General features: G+C 33.1%; 1 protein-coding gene across 5 annotated transcripts in view; it reads left to right on the forward strand.

Annotated features, from left to right (window-relative positions):
- Positions 1-16,121, forward strand: part of NIPBL (NIPBL cohesin loading factor) — a 205,714-nt gene that overhangs the window by 111,989 nt on the left and 77,604 nt on the right. For 4 of the 5 annotated variants that reach the window (XM_045079473.1, XM_004738003.2, XM_013051832.2 and 1 more), the window contains one exon: positions 1,561-3,183. The exons of the other annotated variant lie outside the window; for it this stretch is intronic. In XM_045079473.1, the coding sequence (XP_044935408.1) occupies positions 1,561-3,183 (1,623 nt within the window). The remainder of the gene's footprint in view (positions 1-1,560; positions 3,184-16,121) is intronic. 5 annotated transcript variants of the gene reach the window in all.

Genomic DNA, 16,121 nt, shown 5'->3' on the forward strand with positions numbered 1-16,121 from the left:
TTAAGGCAGAAAGTTTCATGTAAGTTTTGGCAGGGTAGTTTTAACTAGGGAAAATGGTTAGATGTTAAGATACTTTATTATCATGTAGTTATTTTACAAATGGAACATATATGACAGTAGACTTGACTTTTGAAAAACTAAGAAGCAGAATGACTTACTTCTACAAAAAATTACTAGCAAATATTTGAGTTAAATTTTAGTAAAATATTTTACTAGATTTTAAGCTGGAATGGACTGCTGCTTCTCACTCTGAAAAGAAAATGATGCAACTTTGGTGTATAAAAGCAACATTACCATTAAGGTCTTTTGTTTGTTTGTTTGTTTAATTCCTAACTTGGTTTTCAGCAATAAGAGGTTATTTTTTAGTGGTCATTTTGACTTTTAACCTTCTTTTCCTTAAATTATATTCTATCACATTAATGACTATCATAAGGGTATCTAGAAGTTCACTATAAAAATTATAGAAAATGACCTTTAAAACAAAGCCAGGCAATTCAGAAGTAAGTATTAAAGCAGACAGAACCTTAAGGTGCTATAATATAACTATTCCCAAAAACTAACTAGAGATTCGGTTTGTAGAAAATGACCTAGCAGCCTCTTGAGTCAAGTGGAATCATGCACAGAAATACATAACTTAAAAATACCTTGACATTTTATTGTGGTGGTAGATTTGTGTTTCTGTGTATTTTTGTCTTTACATTTTAGAATACCATAAATTATTTCTTACTGAGACCAATTTATAGATCCCTAGAACTTTACATTGAAGAACCAAAACATTTTCTTAAGTGGAGGTTGCCTTTAAGACAGGATTTATCCAAAAAGTCCTTATGTGCGTCTCATTTTTATATTTATGTTAATGTTCCCTTATTTTAAATATATTTCTAATATGTGTTAGCTTTTAAATTCCATTTGTGCTGTTGACACCTTGAAGGATTTGAATCCTGGATCAAAGGTTAATGACAAACTATTAAACTGTCTTTTTTCCCCCCTTGTTCTCCTCATTTACCTTTTTTTCAGTGGCATCATTTCTGCTTTCTTTTGGGTTTTATTCCTTTTCATACTAGTTTTACATGTTGTAAAAGCTTATGTTTCCTGAATAGTATGGTAGCAGATATGGGGCACTTAGTTTTTGGTTAATGGTTAAATGATCTTAAATGAGAACATGTAATTTGTAACTGGTTGCCTTATTCTTATGTAAAGAATCTGGTTTATCCTTTACATATACAAACATAAATATATTTTTGTATTTAAGGTATTATAAGTTCTATTTATTTTCTATTTGGGCTTACATTTATATAATCAAGAGATATGCTGTTAAATTCTTGTTACTATAGTTACTAATATTTATTGAGGTACAGCAAGCATGAGTATTTCCTTAAACCTTGGTTTAAAAGTATTCTGTGATTCATGCCTGCTATTTTATACATGCATATTGACATTTGAATTCACCACATTTCAAAAAACATTGTGATTTAAAGAAATATCAAAGTCCATATGGCTTTTAGTAAGATAAGAATATATGTCTATTACTGATACTGAATATTTATCTTTAAATTTCAGATAAGCCTTTGAAAAAAAGAAAACAAGATTCTTACCCACAGGAGGCTGGGGGTGCTACAGGAGGTAATAGACCAGCTTCTCAGGAGACGGGTTCTACGGGAAATGGGTCAAGGCCAGCATTAATGGTTAGCATTGATCTTCATCAGGCAGGAAGAGTGGACTCTCAGGCTTCTATAACTCAGGATTCAGACTCCATAAAAAAGCCTGAAGAAATCAAACAGTGTAATGATGCACCTATTTCTGTTCTTCAGGAAGATATTATTGGAAATCTTAAAGCTACACCAGAAAACCATCCTGAGACTCCTAAAAAAAAGTCTGATTCTGAGCTTTCAAAGAGTGATATGAAGCAAAATGAAAGACTGGCAGAATCTAAACCAAATGAAAACAGATTGGTGGAGACAAAATCAAGTGAAAGTAAGTTAGAAACTAAAACTGAGACTCAAACAGAAGAACCTAAACAGAATGAGAGCAGAACAACTGAATCCAAACAAAATGAGAGCACCACGGCTGAACCTAAACAGAATGAAAACAGACTGTCTGACATAAAACCAAATGACAACAAACAAAATAATGGCAGATCAGAAACAACAAAGTCAAGACCTGAAACCCCAAAGCAGAAGGGTGAAAGTCGACCTGAAACTCCAAAACAAAAGAGTGATGGGCGTCCTGAAACCCCAAAACAGAAGGGTGATGGACGACCTGAAACTCCAAAGCAGAAAGGTGAGGGCCGACCTGAAACTCCAAAGCAAAAAAATGAAGGTCGGCCTGAAACACCAAAACATAGGCATGAAAATAGGAGGGATTCTGGAAAGCCATCAACAGAGAAAAAACCTGAAGTGTCTAAACATAAACAGGATATTAAATCTGATTCACCTCGGTTAAAATCAGAACGAGCTGAAGCCTTAAAGCAGAGACCTGATGGGCGATCTATTTCTGAGTCATTAAGACGTGACCATGATAGTAAACAAAAATCAGATGACCGGAATGAATCAGAGCGACATCGCGGGGATCAGTCGAGAGTTCGAAGGCCAGAAACATTGAGATCCTCTAATAGAAATGAACATGGCGTTAAATCTGATGGTTCAAAACCTGATAAACTAGAAAGAAAACATAGACATGAATCAGGGGACTCAAGGGAAAGACCATCTTCTGGGGAGCAAAAATCAAGGCCTGACAGTCCTCGTGTTAAACAAGGTGATTCTAATAAATCAAGACCTGATAAACCCGGTTTTAAATCACCAAATAGTAAAGATGACAAAAGGACAGAGGGTAATAAGACTAAAGTAGACAGTAATAAAGCGCACCCTGACAATAAGGCCGAATTTCCAAGTTATTTGTTGGGGGGCAGGTCTGGTGCATTGAAAAATTTTGTCATTCCAAAAATCAAGAGGGATAAAGATGGTAATATTACTCAGGAGACAAAGAAAATGGAAATGAAAGGAGAACAGAAAGACAAAGTAGAAAAAATGGGACTAGTTGAAGATCTGAATAAAGGAGCTAAGCCTGTAGTTGTTCTGCAAAAACTGTCTTTGGATGATGTTCAGAAACTTATTAAAGATAGAGAAGATAAATCACGAAGTTCCCTTAAACCTATCAAGAATAAACCATCAAAGTCAAACAAAGGTAAGAATACTTATACTGAAGTCATTTTTATTCTAATGAGTTTTTGTTTAAGTTATAGGGTTAATAAGGATTTAAAAAATGGAAATTTACAAAGATTGAAACACTGCTATAGGAAAATTTAACATTTATATAAAACAATAATGAATTATTTTCAGTAATATAGATAAAAAGTTGTTGCTGAAAATTCTTTGTCTTCCACCCCTAGTTGCACAATTCACTGTAGTCATGATTTTTACTTTGGTACGCAGATAAGATCTTTGGTTGATTAGTTATTTCAGGTATTTTTGAAAGTTGTTTATTAATCAAATGAGTGGTTAGAATGAAAATATGTAACAACTTTGTTGAAAGTTAGACTAAAGAGGTGTCCCAGTCTACAAGGAGGTAGTAAATTGAATTTTAATTTCTAACATGTCAGTAAAGCTAAATGGTGTACAAAAATCAGTGTTATAAGCTCTTAAGACTATTGGGTCTTACATTATTTTCTTACATACCTATCTCTGAGTTAATTATTGATACATAGTTTAAATTTATATAATTTAGAAAGTTATAGAAAGGTTATTTCCCTTCTTGTGGGATAGGTGGTCAGTTATAGATATTTTATTTAAAAAATACAAAGCTTTGCCCTTTGGTCTTAAGGAATAGTATTCACCTCTTAAATCAGGTTAAGTCATTAGTGGGGTTTGAGGATGATTTTTTTGTTTTGTTTATTGTATAGTTGCTGAGTTAAATTCTGTGGCTATTTGAGTAGTAGTATTGCCAGGAAAAAGTCTGAAGTGTTAAATACAGTTGCAGTCTGTGCACAAAATACAGTTTTGTGTTCCTTTACATACTACTTTAAAAATATCTAAGACATACATAATTTGATGGTATGTGGCAAGACGTATCTAGTCCATGCAGTATAAATACATGAAGATACTGATTTCAAGGCAATAGAGGTGAAAGTATGATTTTTAAGTTCTCATTCTGTGAGAGATTCATTAAGAACTTAGGTTTATATTTACTTATTAAATATATGAAACTCTTGAATTGTGCTATTCCGTGGAATAGTCACTAGCCTCTTTAGCTATTTAAATGGAAATTAATTTAAATAAAATTAAGAATTCATGTCCTCAATAGCCACATGTGGCAAGTGGCTTCCTTATTAAAACAGAGAACATTTGCATCATCACAAAAAGTTGTATTGCATGGTATCTATAGTGTTTTAGGAAATCCAGAAGATGTAATGATTATTATTATTTTTGTAAAATGTTGTGTCTTGTCTACCAAAAAAAGGTCAATGAAAACATAGTGTCATTATGAAGAACTGTATTCAAAGAAGTGACTTGTCATAATCTTTTTTATTATTACTTGGTTATCAAATGTTTGCTTTTTTACTTTTTTGGTTTTATTTTTTAAAAATAAAAAAAATTGTCTATCACTAATACTCGTACTTCTTTAGTGAAGCTTTCAGATCTTAAATTGTAGCAGTCAGACTTAACAAAAAATTAAGACTTCAGCTTTAACTAATAGTCTTTACTATTTAACTTGAATGCATCTCTTTGGAATCACTTGTGTACATAAAAGAAGTTAATAGAATGTAGTGGCCAGTGCTAGAATTGTTTTCTTTTAGATATTGTTTTTAAAACTTTCACTGAAACTTTGGGAGTGGCTTATATACAGTATAAACTAGAGAGTATAGGTATACAATTTTAGAAGAGTCAGATGGAAAGATGGAAAGTGGTACCCTTTTGTCCCTTAATCTGGACCATCTTTTTCTCCTCTTCCTTCTGTCAGCTTACGCTAGCCTTGCTTTCTAAGCTCTGTCCTAACAAAGAATCTTTACAACTGAACATCAAGAAATCAGTATAGCTCCTAATATAGTACTCCTAATAGTAATTGCTATACTCTTTCCCATGTTTTTCTGATTGTCTATGGATATAAACTTTTTAATACTTATCCTTGTTTCTCCTAAATGTACTTTTAACACAAATGTATATACTTGATATGTTCATGTTAGTAAGTAGGCTATCTGGGTGTGTCTCTCTGTTAGAGTAGTGTGTGTGTAGTGTGTGTGTGGGTGTGTACATGTGCAGGTACGTATATATACACACATGTATTATTACTAGATCTGCAGTTACAATTAAGTGGACATTTTCATCAAAAATATTACTTTAATGCTTAGATTTACTTCAAGACTCCATGTAGATAATCATTTGGCTTTATTTATACCTTAGAATTCCTATCGGTTATTTTTTAATGTACTAATTTTGGTTTTGTTTTAGGTCTCTGCTACTAAGTTAGCAATAGCAGAGTTACATAATAGTAAGTTTTTTAAATTACAAGCATGGGAAGCACAGTTGTAGATTATTGGCCCTTTGTAAAATACACATTGCTTGGGATTTTCTTTTCGAGAGAGTCACAGAATCACATATTCTGACATGCTGGTGGTGTATTTCTGAGTAAAGGAATTAAATTGAATATTATTGAGATACTTTTGTGGTTGATTTCTCAAGCCAAAATTCTTGGTAGGTTTTCCTTTCTTGGAAGAGCCATGAAATTCCATCTTTTTAAATAATTTACCTGATGTCCATATTTAAAATATTCATTCTTTAGGATTGTTTAAAATTCCTTGAGTATGCTTTAAGCTAATTTAGAATGGTAGGGATATAGATTTATGACTCAATATATATTTCTTATTTTTGTCATTTGTGTGAACATGTTAAATGTAAAAGTCACATAGTCACATTTTATTTGATTTCTATGGGGACATGTGTATGTACCTAGCATAATACCTAGTACATAATTAGAGCACATTAAATAGCTGTTGAATGACTATTGACACCATGTTTTAGAAAAGGCTTTGTATGCAGATTAAAATTGTGTATTCATCTTTTATGCTTCCACCAAAAGACCCTAATGTAAGAGCTATCCAATTTTCAACTTTCTGTTCACTCAACTTTGTAATAACAGTCAACTACGTACTTTTTGTTAAGTTTCCAAGGAGATTTACCCTTTCTTATGTTTGTTTAGTTACCCTTTCCCTTTATTTTTCTGTTACAGATTGGCTCATTATCACTTCTATTCTCACTCTGCTTCTGTCATCTTCTGTCTTCTTACCATCCTTGTTTTTTCCTTTTCAAGCAGGGGATGGTTATGGAGAACCAACATAATCTTTGTAAAAACCTTTTAAATTTTTAAAATTTCTTCTATTACAATATACTTCTGTCAGTATTTTAAATGCCAGGAATATTATCTTTATTGAAATATTTTTATTCAGAATATTATCCTTATATCCCCTAATGTTCAGTATGTCTCCAATTTAAAAAATATAAAATTACAAGGTCTTTAAGACAGGCATGTTATGTGTTGGTAACAGCTTAGTAATTACAAACATTAGCAATTTGATTTGGGTTATTTACTGTTCCAGGGTGTCTCACAGTATTTTACCTTTATATCCAAGGAAATAATTTTTGTTTTTCCTCCACCTACTTCCTTCCAACTAGTTTATTGTTTTACATCATTTGCACTCAGTACTTTTAGGAAATATCCCATAGCACCCATATTTGAGATCATGGCCTTTTAAACAGTTAAGCAGTTACTGAAAATGGTTTTCACTGGGTATGTGTACTAATGTAGCCCCTCAAGTAGTCAATAGTGTTTAAAACTGTAGTGTTCATTTGCTTAGGATTAGGTAATAGTTGCAATCACATTTGGGCCAGTTATTCTCCCTCAGTTATTACTGTACCAGTTACACTACTCAGTGTTGATCACAGAAGTATTAACTGGTTCCCTTTTATGTGGCACTGATTGTATTTAGGATTCCAGGCTTCTGTAAGTTTGAGAGAAACTACTGTCTCTGAGAGTGAATTTTTGGCATAGTTGATGATATTTAAGTTGAGGAACTTTTAGTAAAATGGTATGATTGTAATATTCAGAATTTTTAATAGTGCTGCAGTGGGAACTTAATTTGGCTCATTTGAATAGTTTTATAAAATGCTTTTCAAAAAATTCAAATATTCAGTTTCTGCAAAGACCTTACTATCATTGGTATCTTTGGGAAACATTGGGAGAATATTTACTGCAAAAGTTGGCATAATCTATACCTAACTGTTATTGGGTATGATTTTTTACAGCAGTATTTTGGAAGCTTTTGTCCATGATTTCTGTTCATAGAAAATTTTTGATTCACATTTTGCTTAATAGATAATTGATACTGATTTAAAGAGATTAAGTAGAGTTTTTTAAATAAGAATTAAAGTATTAAAACTTACTAGTGGTATTTTTGTTCCTTCTCATTCCATTTCTCAAGCCAGCCCAAGAACATAGCTTCTATAAGGTTTTCCTGTATAGTAAAAATAGGCGTATGGTTGAGGAGTAAATAAGGTAAATAAATAATGTGGAAGAACCTCCTATTTATGAAGAAATAGTCATAACTCTTACATACTGAATTCCTACTTACTCTAAAAGAAAGTTTCTGAAATCCTCCTTTACAAAAGCCTGATACCTGTGCTAAGATAATGAATATCTATTTGATAGATGATAGTATAATATTATGTCATTAACATAATATTGTAATATGTCAATATTATTATATAGTATTATTAATACTATGTTAATATATAGTACATATTTATATATATATATTATTATTATATAGTCTAATGTATAGTTGACATAGAGGTTAGGGGCACTGACTCTCCCACACTTGAAAATCGACGTGTAACTTTTGACTTTTGTTGTGGGCATTGGGGAGGGTATGTGCTATGGTGAGTGCTGTAAATTGTCTAAGACTGATGATTCACAGACCTGTACCCTTGAAGTAAATAATACATTATATATTAATTTAAAAAGAAATTAACTACCAGTGGCCTACTATTGACCAGAAGCCTTACTGATAACATAAATAATTGATTAACACATATTTTGTATTTGTATGTATTATATATTGTATTCTTACAATAAAGTAAGCTAGAGAAAACATTATTATAATCATAAGGAAGAGAAAGTATATTTATAGTGCCATACTGTATTTATTGGGGAAAAAATCTGTGTGTACCTACACAGTTGTAGGTCGTACCCATGTTATTCAAGGTCAACTGTATTTATAATACATAGCATAATTTAGTATAGTATAATATCAGGTAGGTATTTATTTTCTTAATAGCTATATGAGCCTCTTATAGAGAAAGGTTTCAGTAACTTTTTTGTTTTTTTAGAATAAGATAGTTCACTATATTCGGATAGTAGAGGGAGCGCTTGGGTGTCTTAGTGGGTTGAGCCTCTGCCTTTGGCTCAGGTCATAGTCTCAGGTCCTGGGTTCTCTGCTCTGGGAGGGAGCCTGCATACCGCTTTCTCTCTGCCTGCCTCTCTGCCTGCATCTCTGCCTACTTGTCATCCCTGTCTGTCAAATAAGTAAATAAAATCTTTAAAAACAACAACAAAAAAAGAATACTAGAGTAACAGTATATAAAACACTGTAATATAGTACACTATAATATGGAATTTTGAATCTGGATCCCCTCCTCTATTCACAGAAACTTTAGCTTTCTCTGGCTTCTGATGTTGAAAATTGAAAATTCTCTATTAAGTCCATTATAAATGTTAGTACAAAGAGCACTAGTATCAGAATCTTGAATAAATTGTAGCCTTACAAAGCTTTGGTTCATTCATTTTTGAAAATGGAGAAACCAGTTTTCCTCCTATCTTTATTTAGTAATGAGGACCAAAATCAATATTACAGTAAGAGCCAGAATCTGTCCAGTTTTTTAATATGAAGAAATGCAACACGCCATTTTTAACTGAATTTATCTAATGAAGAGAGTAATTTTTTAAAATCTTTATATGTATATATATTTTATAATCAATATATTTGGAGACATTGCTGCCAGAATTTCTTTCTTTCTTTGTTTTTTTTTTTAAGATTTTATTTATTTGTCAGAGAGGGAGAGAGAGCAAAGCAGGAGGAGCCACAGGCAGAGGGAGAAGTAGGCTCCATGCTGAGCAAGGAGCCGGATGTGGAACTTGATCCCAGGATCCTGGGATAATGACATGAGCTGAAGGCAGATGCTTAACCAATTGAGCCACCCAGGTGTCTCCATTTCTTTATTTCTTGAAATATATTTAACATAACATTTTATTAAAGTGTAAAAAATAATGATTTTCTCTATGTTTATAATATGAAATGATTATTACAGTAAGTTTAGTTAACATTCATCACCTGACATAGTTCTTTTTTTTCCTTGTGATTGAAACTTTTAAGATCTACTATTGTAGCAACTTTCAAATATATAAAATAGTATTGTTAAGGACAGTCACCATGGTGTACATTACATCTCCAGAAGTTATTTATCTTGTAACTGGAAGTTTTTAACCTATTGACTACCTATACCCATTTCACCCACCAATCACCTCCCACCCCTGTCTCTGGCAATCACCAATCTGTTTTCTGTTTCTGTGAGTTGTTTTTTTAGATTCCACATATAAGTAAAGATCATACAGTATTGGTCTTTCACTGTCTGACTTCTCTTAGCATAATGCCCTCAGGGTACATCCTTGTTGTTGCAAATGATATGATCTCCTCCTTTTTGGGGTAAATAATACTGTGCACACAAATACACTCATTTTCTTTATTCATTTGTCAGTAGACTAAACAATTTAAGGTTATTTCCATGTCTTGGCTTTGGTAAATAATGCTTCAGTGATCTTGGGTCAGGCAAGCTATAGAGATAACTCTTTGAGATAGTGATTTTATTTCCTTTGGATATATACCCAGAAGTGGATATTGCTGGATCATATGGTAGTTCTATTTTCAATTTTTTGAGGAACCTCCCTACTGCTTTTCATAGTGGCTACACCATAATTTACATTCCCACCAATAGTACACAAGGTTACATTTTCTCCAAATACTCACCAACACTTGCTATTTATTGTCTTTTTGCCATTATAACAGGTGTAGCTCCTTATGGCTTTTGATTAGCATTATCTTGATGATTAGTGATACTGAGCATCTTTTCATATACTTATTGGCCATCTGTATGTCATCTTTAGAAAAATGTTTATTCAGATCTCTGCTCATTTTTTAATCAGATTGTTGTTTTGGTTTGCTATTGAGTTGTAAGTTCTTTATAGATTTTTGGATATTAACCTCTTACCAGATACATGGTTTACACATACATATTTTCTCCCATTCAGTAGTTGCCTTTTCATTTTATTGATCAGTTTCTTTGCTGTGTAGAAGCTTTTTAGTGTGATATAGTCCCACTTGTTTATTTTTGCTTTTGTTGCTTTTGCCTTAGTATCAAATCTAAAACAATCATTACAAAAACCAGTGTCCAGGAGCTTACCACCTATGTTTTCTTCTAGGAGTTTTGTGGTTCCAAGTCATATGTTCAAATCTTTAATTCATTTTGAGTTGATTTTTGTGTATAATGTGAGATAGTGGTCCAGTTTCATTCTTTTGCATGTAGCTGTCCAGTTTTCCAGCACCATTTATTAAAATGACTATCCTTTCTTCGTTGAGTATTCTTGGCTCCTTTTTCATAAATTAATTGACGATATATACATGAATTTATTTCTGGGCTCTCTGTTCCATTAATATATGTGTCTGTTTTTATGCCAGTATTATACTGTTTTGAATGCTGTAGCTTTACAACACAGTTTAAGATCAGGAAGCATGGTGCCCCAAGGTTTGTTCATCTTTATTAAGATTGCTTTGCCTATTTGACTACTTCATGGTTCTGTACAAATTTTAGGGTTGTTTTTGTTGTTCTTTTTCTATAGGTTATTGTTCTTTTTCTATAAAAAATATTGGAATTTTGATAGAGATTGCATTGAATGTGTAGATGGCTTTGGGTAGTATGGACATTTTTACAGCATTAATTCTTCTAATCCACAAGCATAGAAATTTGTTAGCATTTATTTTCCTCTTCAATTCCTTTCATCAATGTTTTTTAGTTTTCAGTATATAGATCTTTCACCTCCTATTTTTTGGGATGCAATTATAAATGTTTTCTTAATTTCTCTTTTGATAGTTTGTTGTTGTATATCAGAATTCAACTGATTTTTGTATATTGATCTTATATCCAACCTTATGTAATTTGTTTAATGATTTTTTGGTAGAGTCTTCAGGGTTTTCTATATGTAATATCATGTAATCTGCCAATAGAGACAATTTACTTTTTCCTTTCTGGTTTTGGAGGTCTTTTCTTTTCTTTTCTTTCGTTCTTTCTTTCCTTCTTTCTTTCTTTCTTTTCTTGCCTAATTGCTCTGCTCCGGCTTGGACTTCCAGTACTATGTTGAATATAAGGGTGAGATTGGGCATCTTTATCTTGTTCCTTATCTTGGAAAGCTTTTTAGCATTGAGTATGATAATAGTTGTGGGCATGTTATATATGGCCATTAGTATGTTAAGGTACATTTCCTCTGTACATAGTTTGTTGAGAGTTTTTTGGGTTTTTTTGTTTTGTTCTATCATGAATGAATGTTGAATTTTCTAAAATGCATTTCTGTATCTATTAAGATGATAATGTCATTTTTATCATTCATTTTGTTAATGTATATCACATTGATTGGCAGGTTTTGAACCATTCTGCAATAAGTTCCACTTAATTATGGTATATAATCCTGATCCTTTTAATGCATTGTTGAATTCTGTGTGCTAATACTTAGTTGAGGACTTTGAATCTGTGTTTATCACGAGTACAAGAGGATTGGCCTGTAATTTTTTTTTTTTCAACATATGCTCCATGCCCAGTGTGGAGCCCAATGTGGGGCTTAAACTAAGGACCCTGAGATCAAGACCTGAGCTGAGATCAAGTCAGACGCTTAACTGATTCAGCTAACCAGGCATCCCTTGGCCTGTAGTTTTCATTTCTTGTAGTGTCCTTTTCTGGTTTTGGTATCAGGGTAGTGCTGCCTTTGGATGTTCTCTTCTTTCCTTCCTCTTCTGGAAGGAAACATTTACTAGAATTCTCCAGAGAAGTTATCTGGTCCTGGGCTTTTCTTTGTTGGGAAGATGCCTCTTCAGATTTTCTGTTTTTGCATAAGTCCATCTTAGCAGTTTATATGTTTCTAGGAATATAAATATATATTTATTTTAGGATCCTTTGTGTGGTATCCATTTGATGTCTCTTCTTTTGTTTATAATGTTATTTATTTGAGTCCTCTTCCTTTTTTTCTTGGTAAGTATAACTAAAGGTTTGTCTATTTTGTTTATCTTTTCAGAAATTCAGCTCTTAGTTTCATTGATATTTCATTTATTTCTGCTTTAGTATTTAGTATCTCCTTCTATTAAATTTTGGCTTTGTTTTCTTTTTCTAGTTCATTGAAATATAGTTAGGTTGTACTTCCGCTCTCTGTATATACATATCAAGGAAAGGATAGTTTGATCCCTGTTTCTTCCTGTAGTTCTTCCTCATAGTAATACAATATAATGCATGTTGATGAAATCTTTTTATTACCAGTGTCAATATCAAAACTATGGTACTTAAAACCAGATTTTTCTTAGAATCTTTTCTTCTGTCTGCTTCATTCATAGTAGTGTTTTTCAGTTGCTATGAACTAAATCCTTGGTTTTTGTCTTCATTAAATAAATTAATTTTCAATGACCTAAAATGTACAGAACACAACTGTAGCGTCTATACTGGCAAGGTGGGTACTTTGTTCCAATTTGGATTAAAGTATGACATGATACAGATGAGGGGTCAGCAGACTTTCTCTAAAGGCCCAGATCATAAATATTTTAGGCTGTGTGGGCCACTTACCTTTAATATTATAATACAAAAGCAATCATAGACAGCATATAAATAATTGTGTGTCAGTGTATTCTAATAAAACTTTATATAAAACATGTGGTGGGCAAATTTGACCCCAGACGCTATAGTTTGCTAAGCCTACTATCAATATGAAATTGAAATTTTAATGTATGTGAATCTGATTATTTATTTATTTATTCTATAGCAAATGAGACCTAAAATTTGGATTTTACACTGCCATTTGAGTATTTATATGTGTATATAAAAGGACTCATCTAGAATGAGTTTTGAAGTAGTTTTTCTAGTTCTTTTCCAGTACTTATGAATATAGTATGGAATTTACCAAATATAATATTTTAAGGAGGATAGTTAAGATCTGAGAGTACTTCATTTATTGGGGTTATATATATATTATTAATATGTTAATATAATTAATATATAAAATATAAATATATAGCAAGTATATACAGACTTAAATTGCCTTTTTTTTTTTTTAAGATTTTATTTATTTATTTGACAGACAGAGATCACAAGTAGGCAGAGAGGCAGGCAGAGAGAGAGAGAAAGGGAAGCAAGCTCCCTGCGGAGCAGAGAGCCCGATGCGGGGCTCGATCCCAGGACGCTGAGATCATGACCTGAGCCGAAGGCAGCGGCTTAACCCACTGAGCCACCCAGGCGCCCCTTAAATTGCTTTTAAAATATTTTATACTTGTCACATGTCAGTTATTAAATCTTTTCACTTTGTGGGTAAACTTCTCTATAATTATCAATATAGAACAACTAAGAACTGCTTTCAGGATTTAGAAAAGAATTTTCAGCTGGGAAAAGATGTTACAATAGATAAAACTATCTAAACATCTTTCTTCATAGAATTTTTTATTGTATTAATTTTCTTGAAATAAATTTTCATGAATAGTATAAAAGGGTTAAAGGATTTTGACCCCATTTGCTGTGTGTTATATATTCTATGCAAGGTAGCTGATTTTGAGTATGTACATTTCAGCAAACTGTAAGCATACCTACAGAACTCAGAAATAAAGCCTGAATGATTTCATATCATCTCAAACACTTTATGCATAGCAGTTAACTCCTAAAGGCATTGCTGTGTAAAGCATTGTGGAAAATTGATCTTTTCAATAATCATGAGTCAAGAAGTTGTCTTGCTGTTTTTCTTGGGGGATGGTTGGGGAGTTTGGGTTTTTGTGGATTTTTTTTTTTTAAAGATTTATTTATTTATTAGAGAGTGTGAGTGAGGAGCAGAGGGAGAGAATCTTTAAGCCAACTCCCTGCTGAGTGCAGAGCCCAGTGCTGGGGAATGTGGGGCCGGTTGTCAGACTCAAAACCCCAGAGATCACGACCTGAGCCAAAACCAGGAGTCCGACTCCTAATTAATGGAGTCACCCAGATGCCCCAAGAAGTTGTCTTATTAAAAAAAGGGATGAATACAGGACTTATTAGAAAGACTTACATCAAAAACAGAAGAAGAATTTCTGAGTAATCCAAGATTTTATTACAATGACTTCAAAAACGAAACAGCAACTTTTATATCAGAATTATAGGTATAGATTAAGCTCTCTGATATATATAGGTATATATATATATATATATATATATATATAGGTATAGATTAAGCTCTCTGATACAAGATAGTCACTATCCTGGGGCACCTGGGTGACTCCGTCAGTTAAGCATATGCCTTCTGAGGTCATGATCCTTGGGTTCTGGGATCAAGCCCTGCGTTGGGCTTCCTGCTCAGGAGGGAGTCTGCTTTTCCCTCTTCTTCTGAGCTCTCACTGTCTCTCTCTCTCTCAAATGAATAAATAAAATCTTTTTTTAAAAAAACCACAGTAGTCACTGTCCCATCAACTTATAATGAATAAAATCAGTTTAATTTTGAATGTTTTATTCAAATTATTCTTTATCTTTAATCAAACCTATAGGTTAAGAAACCATGGGCAGAGTCCACAGACTGAATTTGAGTAACCTAGAAGAGCCTTTTCAATCCAAATGGACTCAGCTATTTTGAAAGAAGTGGCAACCATAAAACTTGAAAGACTTTAAAACTTTTGTGATTGTGCCCTAAGAAATAAAATGCATGTTGTGGCCTAATGCACACAGACAGGCACATATTAACAATCCCTGTACTATAAGCAAAAACCTGACATTTTCACTTTCATTTTAAAACAACTACTAGTCAAGACCCACAAAACTGATTTCACAATGTACTAATGGGCCATAACCTGCAACTTAAAACTTGCTGCTTAACATTGTAAAGGAGATTGATTACCTGTTCTTAGGTTGTAACGTTCCTTGTGTAGTGATTATATAATGGTTCTTTGCATTAGTTTCAGTATTCCTCAAAGACCAATGGAAAGAAAAGAGCTGCAGATTTGAACCTGACCACTCCTCCCTAGCCAAAGATGAATAACTACTAGTCTTCCCTTTAAAAAAACCTTTTTTTTTAATAATCCTGAATAAGCATTATTAGGCCTCCAGCCAGTACCTGAGGTCTCTCTGTCTCTTTATCAAAATCAAGGCAACTTTATACCAGATTATCTCATTATACATGACTTTCACTTATCCTAAAACATTACCAAAAAGCAGACCTATTTCCTGACTCTTCTTTTCTAGAGGAGGTAGTCTGCCTGATGCTCTCCTCCCTTAAATTTAGACTTCATCCTCAGTTACAAACATTATTCTTATTACCCTAACGAGTATTAACTCTGGTAGAAATCTCTGTGTTCACTTCCCTCATTTTCACTCAGTGAAGGAGTCTTTGTACTAAAAAGTACAGTCTAACTTCTCCTAGTTTGCTATTGCTCCTTCCAAGAACAGCTGATACTTGGAACAACTTGAAGTCTAGGGGCACTCACCCCCCAACACAGTCAGAAATCCATATATAACTCTTGACTCCTCTCAAATTTACTGATGGCCTAAAGTTGACCAAGAAGCCCTAAAAATAATACAAAGTTGACTAATACATATTTTGTATATTACATATATACTATACCCTTACAATGAAGTAAGCTAGAGGAAAAAAAAAAACCGTTATTAAGAAAATCATAAGGAGGGGCGCTTGGATGGCTCAGTAGGTTGAGCCTCTGCCTTTTGCTCAGGTCATGATCTCAGGGTCCTGGGATCGACCCCTGCATTGGGCTCACTTCTCCGTGGAGAGCCTGCTCCCCACCCCACCCCCTGCCTGCCTCT

The sequence above is a fragment of the Mustela putorius genome, unplaced genomic scaffold (genome assembly GCF_011764305.1).
Source record: "Mustela putorius furo isolate JIRA1106 unplaced genomic scaffold, ASM1176430v1.1 tig00000407_pilon_pilon_pilon, whole genome shotgun sequence".
Lineage (NCBI taxonomy): Eukaryota > Metazoa > Chordata > Mammalia > Carnivora > Mustelidae > Mustela > Mustela putorius.